The following is an 18,813-nucleotide window of genomic DNA, read 5'->3' as shown; positions in this document are numbered from 1 at the left end:
GGCTGGCTCACACTCTCCTCAGAGGATTATGTTATTCCTCCACTGGAAAAATTAATTGCTGCATAAAAGTTGTCATCATCAAAGGAAGCACAGAAATACCCTGTTTTACCCAAGGAGGGAGGACAGGCACAGGGTGAAAGGGTTAAGCCAGGAGCTGAGGTCTAAACCTGAAGTCTGTCACCCCTGCAAGCCCCCAGCTTCAAAAGCACTGAAAGGAAGTTTGGGGCCTAAACTCCCACTGACAGCTGGGGTCGGGCCTGACACTGTGATGTGGGCGGCCGAAAACATCCCTCCGCACTTCCAGATGCCCGTCCCAAGGCAGGGAGGATAATGTGGCTGCATAGCATGTGCAGAGGACGTGTCTGGGAGGCGCTCAGACATGTGGAACACATCAGAGGCTAAAATCCCAGCAGATCACACCCTTCAGACAGCATCTTGCTGTCCCAGGGTCCCCTGTTGTCATTTATGACTAAACTTCAGCACGGTGCAGAAGGAATTTGAAAGCCTTTTCCAAGCTGCTGGCAGCAGTGCTCCTCCCCATCCTCCCTCAGACTAAGCCAGATTGTTCCCTGTGCTCGGATCCTTTCCTATTCTACCCACTCTGCTACCAAACTTCACTGCAGCTCCGTTTCCCTTCCATGATTAACTCCAACTGTGAAAACACTCGGTGATCCGGGGAGCTGTTCAGATGCCCAAACGTAGGCGTGAGTGCCACATTCCATGCCCCGGGGTATCCTGGGATGGAGCCTGCTGTGGCTCCAGTGCTGTATCTGCCAGCCCTGTGCAGATGTTTTGGATCCCCCAGCAGTGCCTAAAACAGCAATAGACACCTACGTTTTGGGCACTGGAGCCCCAGATCACTGCATTTTTACATTCAGTTTCTTTGTTTTTCCTGGCAGGGTGCAGAAAGAGGCATCTTTTGGAAGGAGGGGGTGAAAGTGACCCCACAACCTGAGGTTGTGCCTCTTGTTCCATAGCTTTGCTCTCCAGAACATGCATGTGTGTCTTATGGGTGCTGTAACTGCCTCCCTTTGCTCCCCAAATGTTATTCTGCAGTCTCCCATACCCTTTGTCCACATTGATCTCAGAAGTCTCAACCTGCCTAAGGGATCCTATCTGCAAAGCTGTGAATACCCACAAGGAAGTATCTGCTTTCCTGTTCTCTGATCACAGCCCCCCAGGAGAAGCAAAGCCCGAAGTCTCCCTTCAGACAGACCTCCTAATGTAAGCAAGCTGTTCCCTTCACCAGTTATGTATGGTTTCAAATTGATGTTAATTCAGTGACAGATGCACAAGGTGCCATTAGTGGGTCTTCTTAAATGGAAGCATAACTTTTACCCATCAAGATCCTTTTACCACTTGCAGCCTTCACTGGGGAATATGAGACACAGCATGGAGCTGGTCATAATTTCAAGAGAGTCTTGTGGGAATGCAGTGACAGCAGATGTGTGCTGGTCTGGGGGCTAGTTTGGGTCAAAGCATCCATGTTCATGGCAGGTTTGCCTCTTCCTGCACCAAGGCTGGGCCTGGGTTTAGGTTATTTGGCTTATGATGGTCTTTGGCTACTTTGCAGCCCTGAATCCAACACCTGCTCTTGTGGATGAGACAATTCATATGCGCTTTAACGGAGTCGTATTAGAAGTGCAGTGATTTTTGCCATACAAAAGGTATCTCACAGCAGGGACTGGGACAGCATCTCCCCAGACACACTGGAAAAGAGGCTCAGGAGAGAGTCACTTGGTAATACAAGCTGAGAGCACAGCTCTCCTGCCCTTTAGTAGCTGCCTTCACTTGGAGCCTGCAGACAAGGGCACAATTAGTGGTGCTCGTGGTGGGCTGAGCTTCTGTGATGTGGTGGTTTGCCCACTGGGATCTCTTCTGAGGTCAGCAGCCAGATTTGGATCAGGGAGCACAGAGCAGCTTTCAGATGGGAACAATTTTTGGTAGCGGCCATCATTACAGGCTGCACATGAGATCATTTAATCTTCAATAGATGCTTAAGGAAGTCTCTTTGAGACTGGCTTTTGAGTGTGGCTGCACACTCAAGTATGTGAAAGGGGCTGCTAGAAGGGGAGAAGAGCATTACCCTTATTCACCTCTTCCCTGGGGTGACTGTCCCCAATGTGGGCCCTCTTTCATTGCACCAATAAAACTGGAACTGACACTATCACTTGAATTAACAAAACTGCTTATCAACCCATGAACACTCAAGGGAATAATTGTTCCCTGTCGGACCATGTGCACCATTTAAAATGCATTGGGGTGGGTGGGGAGGCCATGGAGGGGCAGCCAGTGCCAGAAATGACTTCTCTGCAAAGCTGGCAACTTAGAAGAGGAGCCAGGGGAGAGATCCGAGCGCTGCACGGAGCACTCCAGAGGCTTCAGGTGCAAGCTACAGGAATTTTCTCATTGGAAACCCCTTCCAAGAGGCAAGCGAGCTTGCCAGGCACCAGATGTTTGTGAGTAGTTACAAAGAGCTGCAGTCAAAGCCCTTCAGACGCAAGCTTCTTTTGTGAGTGCACTTGTGGTTTGCTGGCTGCTCCCTAATTAAGCTGAGCCTGGAGGAGAGGAGGCCCCAGGATCTGCATCCACTTCAGCCATGTGAGTCTGAGTTTTACCATGGTTATTGACTGTGTGGCTGGTTCTGTGAAGCTTGCCCACAGCAGCAGGCAGGGTCAGTGGGAGAGCACTGAAAGATGCTCCTGATAAAGAAGGCAGGGTGTTCTGTGAATGAAGCATAGGGGAGTGTTTACGGCTTGGCCACTCCTGTCCTTGGTGAGCTGGACTTTGCTGAGGTGTGGGGAGGTGAGTTCATCTACATTAGCTGTACTTGGGAAAGCCTTGGCTGTGTATCCAGTGGAGGGACCATTTGTGATCCCCCATAAGTAATGAGGCTGTTGCTGGCTCCTGTGTTGCCCTGCAGTCAAGGGTTAGGATGGAGGTTGTTGCTGAAGGGCAACACAGTGCTCTCTGGATTATGGTACCTAGAGAAACATGCCCAAATAGTACCTTTTGTAATAGGTAAAGCTTTTGTAAAGCATCTCTACCCTTGGGTTGGGGTACTAGGTCCTCTTCTCCTTTCTGGACTTGGCACTGGGCAAACGCACTGAGGCTGTATACTGTGTGAACTGTTCTTTATTTGATCTATTAAGAAGCAGATACAAATGCTCAGGTATTTGGTATCCTGTTTTCTTTTCTTTCTCTGTGTGTCTTCCCCTGAAGCACATGAGATGGGGCACAGACAGGACAGGGTTACTTAGAAATGCACATGATCTCAGGGGTCTCAGATACCATGCTTGGTGGCTCTTCAAAATCAAACCATCTACAGAAGTCTACAGAGGATCTACCTGCTCTTTGCCTGCTCTTGTTGGTGACCTGAGGGGGATTTACAAAGGTGATGGAGATAGATAGGCTTTCCTCAGAGGTGCCCACTGAAAGTATAAGAGGCAGTGGGCACAGATTGCAGGGTTGCAGCAAGGGAAATTCTGACTAGATATATAAAACCCCCCAAACCATGTACAAAAAAGCCCCAGTCAATGAAGGTGGTCAAACACTAGGGCTGTGAGTAACCTGATCAAACTCTGAAGCTGGCCCCCAACTTTGAGCAGGAGGTTGGGTTAGAGACCTCCAGAGGCCTTTTTGGCCCAAGTTTTGGTTTGATTCTAAGCATTTAATAAATGACCAACTGTAATTGCTGTTGGACTTACTGACCTATATGGCATCTCCCTGTCCTTCAAGTCTTGCAGCTTCTTAAGATGATTAATGCTTTGTTAAATCATACTATGCAGCAGGAACAATCATCCCTCCAAATGCATGGGCTACCACCCAGACTGAGTGCTCTGAAAGGCTTCTAGGAAAGGCAGGGAAATAGCATGGCACATTTCTAACAGACCAAATGCAATCGCTTCCCTCGCCTACACTACGGGCAAGAGCCAACCCTGGATGACATCCCATTGCTAAAACTGGTACTAAACAATGGAGCTGAACAATGACAGCATTTTCACCCAGCTTCCATGAGTGCAGCTACAAACTCCCCAGTCTTCTGTTTTCCACTTTAAAGACAAAACAAACAGAACAAAAAAGAATTCCTCCTTGGAAATGTAATTCCCTCCACTGAACAAACCAGTAAGCAAAATTCAAGAGGCTGAGTTATGCAGGAGGTCAGGGCGGAGGTTCTGAGCGGTCCCTTTTTGGCCTTAAACTCTATGGAAATCACAGCTCCAGTGAAGTCAATGGCAGTTTTGTTCCAGTGATTTCAGTGGGGCCATGGTTTCCGGGCATGGATTTGTGTTCTGCCTCAAGCCAACCCTGTTTCCATCAATCATACTTCTGTCAGACTAGTTAAAGTGAAGGAGGAAGGATTTGGTCCAGGCAGAACAGCACCATCTTAGCTATGACAAATAGTTTCTTGTTTCAGGGGCAGATTTACCAAGAGATTTCTGTGGGCTGTCACCTGTGAGTTAGTGTGACCCATTGCTGCGGGTGCCCCCAGGTCATGAGATGGCGATGCTGCGCTGTAACATAGTCCTCCATCCTGCCACACTTCCATTCATTCCTGCGTTTCTATTAGTCTGGAGGATTTCTTTTTTCTTTCCCTTCCCAAAACAAAAAAATAGAAGGTTTCCTGTGTGATTTGATGTGGGAAACAACGCTACCAATGATCTTCCCAGAGGCTGTCGTCCTCCCTTCCCCCATGGAATGGGAGCGTCGCTTGGGTAAGCAAGACTTGCAGTGGTCTGTCAGCAGTCCCAGCTCACTATCTAATTACTTCTTCCTTTAAACTTCAGAGCTCTGTTTCTTGCCAAACAGACAAACAATTTCTGGTCCAATTTGAGCTCCCTTTTGCTGTGTGCTGTTGTCATGGGACCACACTGTCCCCAAAAACATCTCTGGCTTGACCAAACAAATTGCATCTAGATCTATATAATCAGCACTCTGCATTCATTTCCATGATGGAGAGACAATTCTCTATTAAATTTCAAAGCGGTTTATTGGCTCAGAGAGACAGCAAAGCATCAGATCACAGAGGGAAGAGCTGCTATTTGGACAAAGCATTATTTGTCTACATAATGCAACTTGATACTTGTGTTGATAACTGTATAAGGACTGGGAGATCAGGCTTTGACTTTATATACAATTAAATCCACCTTCACTGCACATATATATTTGCTATATGCTGTTAGATATTACTTTGCTGTCACTATGCTGGATGTTTCTAAATCAATATATCTACAGGGATTTTCTTTTTTCCCGATTCTTGGAAGTTACATTTTCTCCCTTTTATCCTCCACAAGCAAGTCAAAGTGATTAGATCTTTCTGCATTAAAGATCTTTCCGATATAATTAGATAAAAGGTGGCCAGTCCATAGCTGTGAATCAGCTGTCCATCCTAGAATGATTTATCCTGCCCACAAACCATGTACGTGATAATGGGCTGCAATGCCTGACCTTCTGAGTCTTGTGTCCAGGCCACTGACTTAAAGATCATAGAGTCATGGAATGGTTTGGGTTGGAAGGGACCTCAAAGCTCATCCAGTTCCAACCCTCTGCCACGGGCAGAGAGACCTTCCACTAGAGCAGGTTGCTCCAACCTGGCCTTCAAGGCCACATTGCCAGGGATGGGGCAGCCACAGCTTCTCTGGGCAACCTGTGTGAGGGCCTCAGCACCTTCACAGTGAAGAACTTCAGCCTAAGTGCTCATCTCAATCTACCCTCTGTCAGTTTGAAACCAAACACCCCCCCGGCCCACCATAGTATTCCTACATGCCCTTGTAAAAAGCCCCTCTCCAGATTTCTTGTAGGCTGCCTTTAGGTGTTGAAAGACTACTCTAAGGTCTCCCCTTAAGAAGCCTCCTCTTCTCCAGGCTGACCAAGCCCAGCTCTCTTAGCCTGTCTCCAGAGCAGAGCTGCTCCAGTTCTGTGGTCATCTTTGTAGCTTCCTCTGGACTCACTCGAGCAAGTCCACATCCCTCGCATGTTGGGGCCTCAAAGCTGAATGCAGGACTGCAGGTGGGATCTCACAAGAGCAGAGTGAAGAGGGAGAATCCCCTCCCTCGACCCAATGCCTCATATTCATAGCCAGTAAGTAACTGGGCCCCTGCCTCGCTCCATCTGCTGATAAAAATGCTGGGGCCTTTGGAGCAGGGAGTCCTGCTGGGTAAGAGACAGCATCTGAGAAGGGCGGAACACATGGGGAGCCTCCTACCCCTTCACAGCCAAGCATAAATGATCAAGGAGGTTTCAGTCCTGCTCCAGATCTCCACCCGAACTCCGGGCCACTGAGGTCCAATCTATTTCACTGTGCTGTCGGAGTGATTTGTCTTTGCATCTTGTTGAAGTTCTTGCTGTGCTGCAGAATCATTTAAGACTTGGCTGCTGCTTTTATAGTGAATTACCCTTTAAGACCTGAATACGACAAATCACTTACAACCAGGGAGTTTTACTTTGATGAGACTGCTCCTATAGTTAATGGTAGCCATGGGCTTGACTTGGCTGGATCAGGGATGAGATGTCATGTTGTAGCCTTCATGAATGTAAATTCTCACAGAAGTCTCTGGGGACTGTGTGCCTGATGCTATCACCACAGGACACATAAACTTAACTGCCAAAATACAAACCAGTGCTGGCTTCCTTATAAAACAGCAGGGCCTTAGATTAGTGTTCACAAGCATTGTAGTTGAACAAGCTACTTACTTACTTAGATAACAGAAACTGAGCATGAGTGTTCTATGAGTTTAAAAAGTTGCTTTACCTACCCATCTATTTAGTCCTGTTTGCGAGAGACACTGAAGCAAACTTTTCCTATACGAGAAAGAGTGGTGATAATGACCTATACCAGTTAATCTATCCTAGTTCAACCATGGAAAATTCCATGCAGCCAAATTCCTTCTGTCTTGTGCCAAGCTATGGAACCCTTGTTTCTCTCCACAAAGTTATTTTCTAGGTTAATAGCAGCTTCTTTCTTTGGCTGCCATGATTAATGCATCCTGCACCCAAACCCAGCTCCTAGAGCTCTGCTGTAGGACACTTGTGGGCCAGGTGATGAATAGGATTGGGAACTGATCGAGGTTAAAAGTGACCACTTTTTATGGCTGAGCTCTGATCCCTTCTCTGGAGCAGTTTCCTTCCCAGATACACAATTGTACCAGCGTGACTGAAGAAGGGGCCCAGGGGAGGAAATGAACTGTGGTGGCAGGATTGTGATGGGGGAGGAGGGCTGTGAAGGCCACTTCAACTGATACTGCTGCCAATGTTCACTGAATAGCAGCCCAATGGCATGTTCAGCCAAATCCGGTGGAAACAAGTGTCAGGGACAAAATCCTGCTCTCCAGCCCCATGTGCTCTGATTTATTCACCTCCCAGTGTGCTTGGCAGCTTTGTGGCACAGTGATGTGCAGTGGTAAGGTGTGGGGTAGAGGGTGCTGAAAGAGGGAAGAGCCTGGTGCTGAATGGTAGACGCTTCAAAATGAGGGCAAGCAGCAGCCAAAAAGGTGCAGGTGAGAACATGGTCTCCTGTGTAACAAGGATGGAATAAGACATTTCATCAGGGGAAGGTCTTAAACTGTGGCTGCTTTTCAACAGTCACAGGACTGGGTCTTACATTTTGATATGGAAGGAAATTAGGTGAGCAACCTCTATATGAAGAAACAGCATGGTAAGGAACCTCGCTTTGTCTATCTCTCCCTCTTCCAGTGCTCCACATTTCCCAATACAAACCCAAGACTGAATTACTGCACTATAAAATGAGTTGAACCCGCCGTGACCTGAAGACTGGTTCAGTTTACAGCCAAGTCCATAATCCAAAAAGCATGAAGGATCAGCAAGGGGAAGAGAAATAAAAGCGCTGAGCAGAAGGAGTCAGCAGGTAGTCCTAAGCAGTCAGCTAATCACAGTGAATAATTTATCACTCCTATGCCACTGGGACTCCACTGGCTTTTAAGCCAGTACTTCCTGGAAACGTGTTCTGCTCCTCTTGTATCATTTGTAAATGTGAAGTCTTTTACCCCTGTCTGCAAGGCAAAGATGTTTGCATAGGTCTTAGGAAGTGATCCTGTTCCAAAAACAGAATGGTTAGACGTGAGTCCAGCATGTTGTGTCTGGCCCCAGTTGATTGTGGATGCTCTAGAGAAAGGCCAGCCCTTTCTGACTATACCTTGTGGCTCAGTGCTATGCCAATGAGAGAAGTGTTACACATGCTCCATATGTCTGACAACAGAAACCAGGTAGCTGCCAAATCAAAGACCCTCCTTGAACATGAGGGATTTTAAACTGTCCTCAAATCCTGCTTGAAACCAACCAATTTGGTGTTAAAACTCTGGATGAAAGGTCACATTTTAAGTCCTATCTTCAACCCTTCTAAACTCTTGATCTCTTATATTATGTGGCAAGGAGTTATACAAGTGACTTGGGCTCCCTGTAATGGATTTGAATTTCACGTTTCTTCTGCCTTTTTGACTGTCCTGATGTTCTATGGTCAGGATAGAGACCAATTCGTCAGCTCCCTCCTCCCCATCATTCACTGGTTTCTCTACATTTCACATCAATCCCTACTTAATGTTTTTCTACCTTACTGGTCTGTCATTCCTTCACCACAGGAAGCACAAGTTTAACCACTCCATCAATGCAATTACTGACTTCATTATGCCCTACAGCAGAAAGGATCTCTATTTGTTCTGCAATAAACCAGCTCTTAATTAGGCTGTTGCTCCTCCTGTGTAAATAGCTCATTTTGCCTCTGGAACTGGGAAAGTTCACTCTATCTTTTGTTTGGAAAAGGCCAAGTAACATCACACAATGATCTTTCACTTTCTGGACAGAGAAAGTGCTGATTACTTTGCTCATTCTTTGGACAAGCAGGTGATTTCTCTCTGATCAGACACTTAAAGCTCCTGATTTTACTTTGACTTTGTATTGCTTGGTAAGATGTGTTCAACTCAGCTGCTGGTTTTGCATGTTTACATGGGAAGTCAATCTGTTACTGTTGCTTTGGATTCACAACAAATGAAATTCTTCTGTAAGGAGAATCCATAGAGCATTGTGCAGACCTTATGGGAAGGGACACAGTATTTTCATAGCATGCTTCATTTCATCTCAGAGAAAGGATAACACTGGGAAAAAATGGCAGAAACTGATGTTTGGCTGTTACAGGGAGAATCTTTGTCAAGCCACATTCACAGATGAATTTTGGGATATCTTATTTCCAAAAGTCCAAAAGTCTTTATTCCCCTTGGGTTCTGTTCAGTCACCCAGAGAATGGGAACACTGATAATGTGTATGAGCCTGAGAAAAAAGGCTCATCTTAAGTTTCATTGCCACTAGCCCTCCATGAAGAAAACGGGTATTTCTTGCAAAGCAAATAAACACTATCAGACTCCACTTTAAGGTGATTTTATTTCTGGTGACAAGTTAAACATTTTCTCTGTGTGTTTATTGGCCATATGGAAGTCCTTTGGCTGCCTTTGTTAATCATTCACTCTTCAGCTTGGAGTGAATTGTTTACTAACTGTTAAGCTGTATGCACTAAAAGATGCCTTTGGGCTCTTAAATCAGTGGGAATATCTCACTAGAACGACAGAGATATGCCTGGTGCTACTACAACTGGTTGGGCATACAGGTCTCACAGCTCTCGGCTATGCTGCTTCTACTGCATGTACAGGTCTCTAGGGATGGAGTGGAGTTACATCCCTACCTGCTGGTTAAAATGAGCAGCCACCACTCACAGACAATAGAGTCACTCAGGGGGCTGCTGTGCCTTGCTCTTTCTTTCCAATTGCTCTCCAATTGCAATTCCAAAACAAACCCCAAATGACCCTTCACTGAGAATGATGGGTTTGTTCACTGCAGCCTCAGTAGCTTGTGGGAGAGTGGTGCTGACACAACCTCTCTGAAAACCTGGTTCCAAAGAATTTGCTTTCTTTTATAATGAATATTTGATGGTGCTGATCCAAGGTGGGTAGAACCCAGCAAGATAACTCCTTTTTGTTGGGCTTTTCAAGGCATGCCAAGCCTTGAAGGGCCTTTTCACAGGGAAGTGTTTGTAGAAGCTCTGTTTGACACAGAGGGAGATGGATTCTACCCATCTGGATGCTGTGTGCTGGTGCTACACAAATGACACTGGTTCTACACAAATGACACTGGTTCTACAAGCCACTACTGAACTTCCAGAATGCCTCAGCGTATGGTTAGCAGGACAGCAGCCATCTCTCACTTGACACTCCCTTCTTGTTCAGCTGCAGTGGTGGATTTTGTGGAGTATACCCAAACTCTTTCATTTATTTAACACCTAAGAATGAACAGTTATCAGATCATAACTGATATGGACAGTATCTGGGTTCAAACAGGCAACATGCAAAAGGAAGCCTTTGGCAGGGCTTGCTGAGTCTGTGAGCTAGCCCCTGAACTTATGGAAGAGAGAATGATAAGCTTCAAAGTGATGGCTTTGGGTAGCTCCAGGGCTTCCATGGAATTCAAGCACAGGCAGGAGGAACAGAAAAATAGAAACACTGAGCCACATTAGGCTCTGCAGCCCAGCGCAAGCTGCATTCTAGTTTAATAGCCTTACATTCCCATCTGAACCACCTCAGACTTGGTGCCAGATCCCCATCTCAGCTGCATCCCTTGTAATGCTGGAGGACTTCTGCCTGAGTGCGAACAGCACAAGCAAGATCAGGTTCTGGCCTTGTGTCAGCCTCAATTCTCCTCTCTGGACTCATCCAACTTGCTGACAAACCTAGTTAGGTTTCTAGAGACACATGGCTGATTTACTCCAGCAATTGAATAAAACCATGTTTTTGACTGACTGCTAATGGGATTGCCTGAGATACAGGCTCAGCTGCTTAGTGTGGGTTACAGCTCTTTGCAAACACAATAAGCACGGAAATCTATCTAGGATGACATATAGGAAAACATTACAAACTTCTTTGTAAGACAAGCAAGGTTTTTATGTGCATTTAATGTAAATATATCTTGGTTTAGGTTGGTTTCTTACTACAATTTTCTGCTTGTGTTTCTTCCAAGGAGATTGATTTTTTCCATCGTAATTTTTCAATTTGTTTTTGGCATTGGCAATGTGCAGGAACACCATAATAAAGATCAGAGGAGACATAATCTCCCTCCCTCCCCCATCTGAGCTTTCAGAAAGTTCAGTAAGGTTTACCCCTCCCCTTTGCACAGCAAAGGCTCGAACCAGCCCATGCTGGTGAAGTGAAATGAAGGTACTATGGTAAGCTCCTAGATAGCAGGGTTATCAAGTGCAATTTTACAATCTAATTAGCAGAGGATTAAACCTTGCACCTCGCTGAGGCAGTTGAGCTGCTCTTGCCAGAGGGGTTTTACCACCTGTGTAGGGTAAGAACCCTTTTTATTTGCTCTGCAGAGGGTATAAGCACTCCACGAAGAAATAACGAAGCTTCAGTCACTCTATGCAAGTTCTCTCCCCGATTTAGGCTGCACATTTTGGAATAGCCCTGCCAACAAATGGGGTTTGCAAGCATCATGTAACAGAGAAATGCTCATCTAGGCTGTCTTTGCACTGCTGTGGTCTCTGGATTATGGCAATGGACAAATTCAAGCCCAGAAATTCCTGCTTTCCCTTTCCACACAACCTTCCCTCCCAGATTTATGACCACTACTGCTAAGCCACAGAATTTCTCAGTGGTTTATACATAAGGTGACACCACTGGTTTGGATCTCCTGCATTTCATACATCATTTTCCCCCAATAAAGAGAAAAATTACAATTTTTTTAGGGTTACACTTACAGAAAAAGGGTAGGAGATGCTATAGCTCCTGATTCGAGGGGCAATGTGAAAGCTAGAGGTAGGTTATGGGGACACAGAGACTGGCCAAAATGTTATGAAGCTCTAAAACCTATGCTATGATCACCCCGAATGGCTAAGAGGAAGACAAAATAGAGAAGCTGAAAAGAAGGCTTGAATCTTCTATTGGAAATGCCTGTCTCATGTCATGCAGTCAGAGTACCTGACTGAAAGTACCTTTCTTCTGATGCTCTCCATCAACCTTCTAATCCCATCTAGGTTAATAAAAATGACTATAGCTTGTGAATGGCTGAGTCCTGTCATGGCAAGGCATTATTTTCCTCCACAGAAATGTTTCTATTACTAAGACTTGACTTCTGAAGGCATCTTTTAAGGACATGTCTTCCCTGGGGGGTTGGCACTAATGGAGATATGTGGGTGCAAACACCTCGCCTGGGCATGTCTGAAACTATCACGTGTGAGTGTGGCTTGCCCTGCAGGCAATGATTGATCCCAAATAGGTGTGTCTTTTAGTGTCTTTTAGAGCACAGATACTCTGTGAAGACCTCCTTACTCTCCTTGTCCCTTCCTTCAAAGAATAAATAGCCTTCATTGAATAAAAGGCTAATCTATACACCTATTGTTTCCTGCTGTCTCCTTAGCAGCTGTTTTCTACCAAAACCTTGATTCTAATATATTTTAATAGAAGATGCTATCTGTGAGCACCAGGCAGTGTCCAACTTGAATGTGATCAGAGGAAGTGAAAGAAAGGGAGATCTTGGCACAGAGGCAATGCACAGAGAAATCTAGTACATTAATTCAGTGTGGAAGCATTTGCATCCATAGAATTGCTGCCTAGCTGTTCCCAATCATCCAGTTCTGCAGCCTGCAAGCAAGCCTGAAACCTTGCCTCCTGATGTCTCCATGGGTTTGCAGTACAACAAATTCTGTTGCTAACAGATTGTGCATGCTCACCTGCAGGGCATGTGCTCAGAGAAGAGCTCTTTCTATATTAGATGGCATCCTAGGTAGGAAAATCACAACACATGGGTAGGATGAGTTCAGAGGATCAAAACAGTCCTTCTCCCAAATGAACAGCACATTCCTTAGCTGGATTTCTCAAAGGCAATTTGGAAGGACTGAGAGAAGTTCTGATTTTCAGATGCACTGAAAACTTCACTGAAAATAGGAATAATGAAACCAGACTGACAAGGCATCACTGACCAAGCCCTGGGTTTGTAATCAGATCTCTGCATGCCATGCTTGGATTTGTGAGCTATTTCAAAGGAAATTCCTAAACAAATCAGACACTGGGCACAAACCTTTTCATGCCTTTTTGTTAGGCATATGGTCAAAGTCATCTTTGCCTGCTAGCTTGGCATTAACTCTTCAGTTAGTAAAACAGTTGCTTATCAATGTAATGCTGCTCCTGGGAAAAAAATGCCATTTTTAAAATGGAAAAGTCTTTCCTGTCTCTTCTTCTCTCTCTCAGATCATTGGCTTGATAATACACTATCAAGGGTTGGCTGAGCACCATCAATCCCACCACAGGCAGTGGATGGAAAGCCTCCAGCACCTGAGAGAATCAAACCTTCAGTTCCCATTTATGTCTTATGAACCACGCAAGAAAGAAGTGTAAGTTGCAAGAGTAAGTGACATTTATTTACCCCATACTATATCATTTGATAAATGAAGAACTACTTTTGTCCATTAATTCTTTGCAGACATTCAGGCAAGTCTGGGAGAAAATCAACATCCTTCAAAATCACATCAATCAATGCCAACATTTGTACATCACACCCTCAAATCAAGCTATAACATGTGTGGCAAGCCCAGACCTTGATAGAAAAGTAAACATTTACCTTTCTTGGTTTCACTTTGTCATGGTAGTCATATTGAAAAATCCCCTTGTAGCTAAGTCCTAACCACCAAGGAATTCCCTGCTTGTCCTGGAAGAAAGAACGGAGGGAGTTATATTGAATGGTATGGGGAAATGCTGGAGATTTCCTAGGTTGTTATTCAAGGTGAGGACTTGTTTTTAAGCAGTATCTCTAGTGCTGTCAAATTTATCCCTGCTGAATTTCCTCAAATCACAAAGCTCCCTGGTGTTTAGGAGAGATCTGTTTCAGTTTTAGCCATCATATATATATAAAACCACTTAAAATGCATCAGATGTGACCAGGGTACTCAAAATGCTGCTGAGGGAGGTAAAGAGATTTGACATGGGTCCCTTGTGCTGTGGTGCATCCTCTTTCTCTTCCCTGTAAATTATTCACTTTGAACACTCAGATGGAAGAGAATGGAAAGCAAAGCACCCATCTGACTTGAATTATGTGGAGGGATCTTAGCATGAATCTTGAAAATGCAGCAGTAATGGGATCTGAGAGCTACCAAGTGATAAGGTCTGACAGGCCTGGACTCAACTGCTTTGTGTCTGAGTGTGCAATAAAATGACCTTATGGAGTAATGGCTGATATCTGATACCAGCCTCTTTGCAATTTACTGAACTGGAGTCCTCAATGAAATTACATTTGTTCTGTTTATGTGATAAGAGAATAGCGGGGTGAAATGCAGCAGAAGTAAAACCTCCACATCAGTCAGAGCCAAACCTATTATGGACAATATTTGCTGCCTCATTGCTGCTCACTGGTACCTACTGATCATGGAGAGTTCACTGGAATAGCTCTCAGTTGTTTGCAGGCTTGAACACCCAGCCCAATCCACCAGATTTTTCTTGATCTAGAGTAGTCCAAGAGATCTGGATGCAAAGGGAGCTGGAGGGATCCTGCCCTCTGGCAAAAGATGAGGCTAACACTTTTCACAAAATGAGATACACTTTATCAGGAATAGACTAGAAATGACTCAGGTACTGTCAGATATTTGTGTTTTTATGGTACCCCATGTGTTCAACACATTACGGATGTATGAAAAGACATATAAGTCTGTGCAGAGAGCTAATGACGAAACACATCAAAACTTCAGGGGTGATAAATGAGGGAATATGCTCTGGGGAGTGGATCTAGCTTGCTTTATATATTTATTGATATCTCTACTTAAAAAAGTAACAAACAGCCTTACACAGCTGGGAAGTAATAATAATTATATGAGACTTGAAGATCTGGTGATAAATCATTAGACAAAAGGGAGATTCCATGAATACCTACATTAAATCTACATAGAAGCAGAGAGCTGTTTGGGGAGGGTATGTGTTATCTTTAAGAGTATGGGACAATGATTTGGCATTAAAAAGATTTACTGTATCTGTATCCATCTACCTATATCTCAAGTGAAGGGAGCTTCAGGTCATAGCTGGCCTTAGTTGCTCATGGATCTGCCAGCTGGGAGAGATCTGACCTCCTGAAACTACAAAAAGGAGTGAAGCATTGAGTCTGTCAGTGATGTGGCATCAGCGATGTTGGTGCTGGTTCACTGGTATCCCCAGAGCTTGCTGCTACTTGTGGTCTGAGTAAGTTCAGCACAATAGGACTACAGGAGTTTTTATCTCCAAGAACAGGATTTTCCTCTTTGGAGCTGTATTTACCAAACATTCACTGCACAGTTGAAATAAGTTTACCCTACCACAGGAAGTAAACCGAGACTTTAGTAGCAGTGTATTGTATTCTGAAAGCAGGATGGTTATTTGTACCTCCCTCCAACAACAGTTTAATTCAGTAAATGACCCTTTTTGTGGCACGTACCTTTACTGCGTAATAATGCACTCCATATGTTGGGAGGGATTCTACAATGCTCATGTAACTGCAAAACAACATAAGAGAATAACATGTCTGAGGAACTGAGAGGATGTTCTGAAAAATTCTGAAATAAATTAAATTAATAATTTTTTTAAAAATAATAAATTATTAAAAATAAATAAAGTACAGAAATACATCAAATAAAGCATTAATGAGATGGGAGACATGGTTACATATTGTGTTTACAGCCCTGTATAAATATATCCTGGTAAAACAAAGAAGTCACTCTTATTTCACTTACTTCACAATTGCTTGACCTCTTGTCTGTCCATTTAGTTTCTTGTAATGTTCAATGACTCGATCCTCACTGGAAAGGAAGAAATGAGATGTTTTATATAGTGGCAGACTAAGAATCTTGCCAGAAAGTGTAGAGATACTTCTGTTAATGCAGCTACCGACAGAGAGAATCAAAAGATGCCAAGCAAAAGTGTTAGAGAAGGGGATTTGATGCAGCCCAGGGTAAACAAGGGGGACTCACAGACTGACAAAAAAAGTGGTTTTCTAAGAGCTGGTTTTCTGGAGAACCCTTTTTTACTTACAAACACATTATCTTCTTGTGCAGACTTTCCCCTCTACACATTACTTTCCTTACCTACAAATGATGTCCATGATATTACACTGTGTGACAAACAGATTTGTGCTGGAACTGCTCAAGTTCTGCTTTGTCCTTACTGGTGCAACTTCTTTCCAAGCCCACCACATTGTCTGAAAGCCAGCAAAGCTTTCAGAAACTGGTGGTCAGGAACATCCCTAGGCCTCACAGATTAGTTCCAACTGCAACTGCACAAAGCCATGTACAGAGACACTAGTGGAAGTACTCTGGAGCAATCTCTCAGCAAGGATTTGAATTCCTAGTGTCCACAGGGGCAATGTCTGTACCAGCAGGTTACACAGTGGCAGGGAATGTTTCCAAGGCACTAAAACTTGGGTCCCTTTACTGTTAAAGTACTAATGTGCCTTTGCTTACTTTTGGGTTGTACTAACTTGCATTCCTCTAGGCAACTCCTGGGCATGCACTGGGAAATAGCACGGTTCAGGATCCATTCCTAACACTGCTTTAGAGATAAAGATATCTATACTAAGATATAGATGGAGGCTGTTCCACACCAGTGGGCCTCTGTGTCAGAGAACAGTTCTGGGGGTGTTTGATAAATACATGTTGAGACATTCTCCTACACACAGTAGAGATGTAGCATCCAAGAGCAGATCAGCATGACCCAAAATAAAAGACTAAGAGACATGTGGTAAGTTCATTTTTAAAGAACCTCATTCCTTCTTCTCTCCAGTGAATGGGTAGCAGGAGAGAATGGGGACAGAACTATCTCATGCATAAAATAAGCTGTACAAGGTCACACTAAAAGCCAAGGATCTCCTTTTGAAGGTTCACAGTGCTCTCTGATTTCAATCACATTCCTCTCTTCAGCCATGCAAGTCACTGCAGCCTCCAAGCCTGGTACTTTCAGACTGGTCTGACTTTGGTTCTACTCTAACTTCCAGCAATGTAATGCCCACAGGGCCAGCTCAGTTACACTGACATGACAGAATACTCAAGTCCTCAGGTTTAAACCCGATCTCTTGCTCTTTATGTTGTAACACCAAGGATGGGAAATCTGTTGAGTACACCTAGAGATACTGTACAGACTTTGCCAGACTAAGAGGAAGGAAACTTAAACTACCTTCATGCCACATTTGTGCCCTCCCCACCTGGCACAGCATAAGCTTCCAGTAGCCCCAAGTATCTATCTAATGCCATCATGCTGCATGTGGTTTAGGCCAATGTGAACTGGCATTCCTCCCTCCCTGCATTTCCTAGGTCCAGCTGGAGCCCTTAATGGGCCTTTAAAGGCAGCCACATGGATGTCCACCATGTGGTTATTCCTCCCCCAGGCAAAACTGAAGCTGTTTTTATTGCTAGACAGTGTGAAGAAGCAGCGGAGTGTGGGGTGGTCTGGTGGATGACCTCACTGCAACTGCTCAGAGATGCCCATGGGGACTTTTGTGGCAAATTGCAAAGTGTTTCACTAGCTCTGCTAACATGGCTGTGTGTGCTCGTTGCTGCCTTCCCCATGTGCATCTTTGTGCCAGAGAGATCGGTGTGGAGCCAGAATCTATTTTACAAGAAAGTTCCCCTTCCTCTGCTGGGCACAGCCTTCATAACGCCCTCAGGGATGTTACAGGTAGAGGCCACACAGAGCCTGCTGTGAAATCACAAACAGGATGTTCTGTTCTGTGGCTTCACAAGGACGACAAACTGCACTGTGAGGTGACAAACAAGATGTGCTGACATGGGGCCTGACACAGGGGAGCTGAGGACCGTGCATCCATCCTTGGTGATGCAGGGAGAGGACCAGAAATGTCCGTGTAAACAGCACAGAGCAATTCAAAGTAGATGGTCTGTTGGATTGTCAGCAGAGCAAACTGTTCCCCAACAAGCCTGACATTTGTCTGATAGTAACTGTTGTCCTTACTCACCAAGTGACTTTCCCCACTCATCCTGCAAAAATAAAAGGGCTTCTTTGGGGGTAAGGTGATGTCCCACCAGCAGGCCACAGTAGGTACATGGTGGTGCCTGAGTCAGTGACAAATTACGTGGGGAAAGGAGTGGTCCAGCTCTCCCATCATACCCCTCAGAATAATTTTAATGCTTAGGAAATGGTCTGTAAGCTGTAAATTCAACAGCTATGAAACCATATTCAGACCACTCGTCCAAGCAAGTACCACAGATGTTACGGGCATGCACATGAAGGCAGAGACCACGTCTCCTGCCATGATTGTCATAAACAGGGTTACTTTTGGAGCAATAACTGAATTAAATGAGTGTTCAGTACTGGAAGATCTCCAAAATACATCATTCTTAATAAAAAATATAGAGAGGGCTTACAGTCCTTTGAAATTACCTCTTAAAAACACGATACATGTGGATTCAATTCCTCTGTCTTAGACAGGAACAAATCAGGAGTGACTTCTCAGAAAACGAGTTTCTCCACTGGAAAATGCTCATAACTTTGGTTTCCACTCTGCATTTATTGTACAGATCAAGCTCTAATATTGATGCCATTCAAGAAAAGGATAGATGCACCTACATGCTGTTATCTGATGTGATTCCAGATGTGCTGCTTCCTTCAAAATGATTCTTATAAACTGATGGATATGTTCCCAGACCATATCCCTTGAGCAGGGAAGCCAATTGATGGCCCCTTTCTTTCAAAGGACACATGAGATGTCAGGGATCCTTCCTGAACAGTGGGATGAAAGAAGTTGTGTTCTCAACCCATACTCGAAGATGTGGGATAGTCCAGGTTCTAC

General features: G+C 44.6%; 1 protein-coding gene across 7 annotated transcripts in view; it reads right to left on the bottom strand.

The window, feature by feature from the left end:
- The window catches only part of FRMD4A (FERM domain containing 4A), a 287,437-nt gene that overhangs the window by 45,477 nt on the left and 223,147 nt on the right, over nt 1-18,813 (bottom strand). For all 7 annotated transcript variants that reach the window (XM_065667663.1, XM_065667642.1, XM_065667653.1 and 4 more), the window contains exons 9-11: nt 15,749-15,814; nt 15,454-15,511; nt 13,618-13,704 (exon numbers count right to left, since the gene is read on the bottom strand). In XM_065667663.1, coding sequence (XP_065523735.1) covers nt 13,618-13,704; nt 15,454-15,511; nt 15,749-15,814 — 211 coding nt within the window. The remainder of the gene's footprint in view (nt 1-13,617; nt 13,705-15,453; nt 15,512-15,748; nt 15,815-18,813) is intronic.

Source organism: Lathamus discolor, chromosome 1 (assembly GCF_037157495.1).
Source record: "Lathamus discolor isolate bLatDis1 chromosome 1, bLatDis1.hap1, whole genome shotgun sequence".
NCBI lineage: Eukaryota > Metazoa > Chordata > Aves > Psittaciformes > Psittacidae > Lathamus > Lathamus discolor.
The sequence above is the reverse complement of the archived record's forward strand: the minus strand, read 5'-3'. Positions and strand labels throughout refer to the sequence as shown.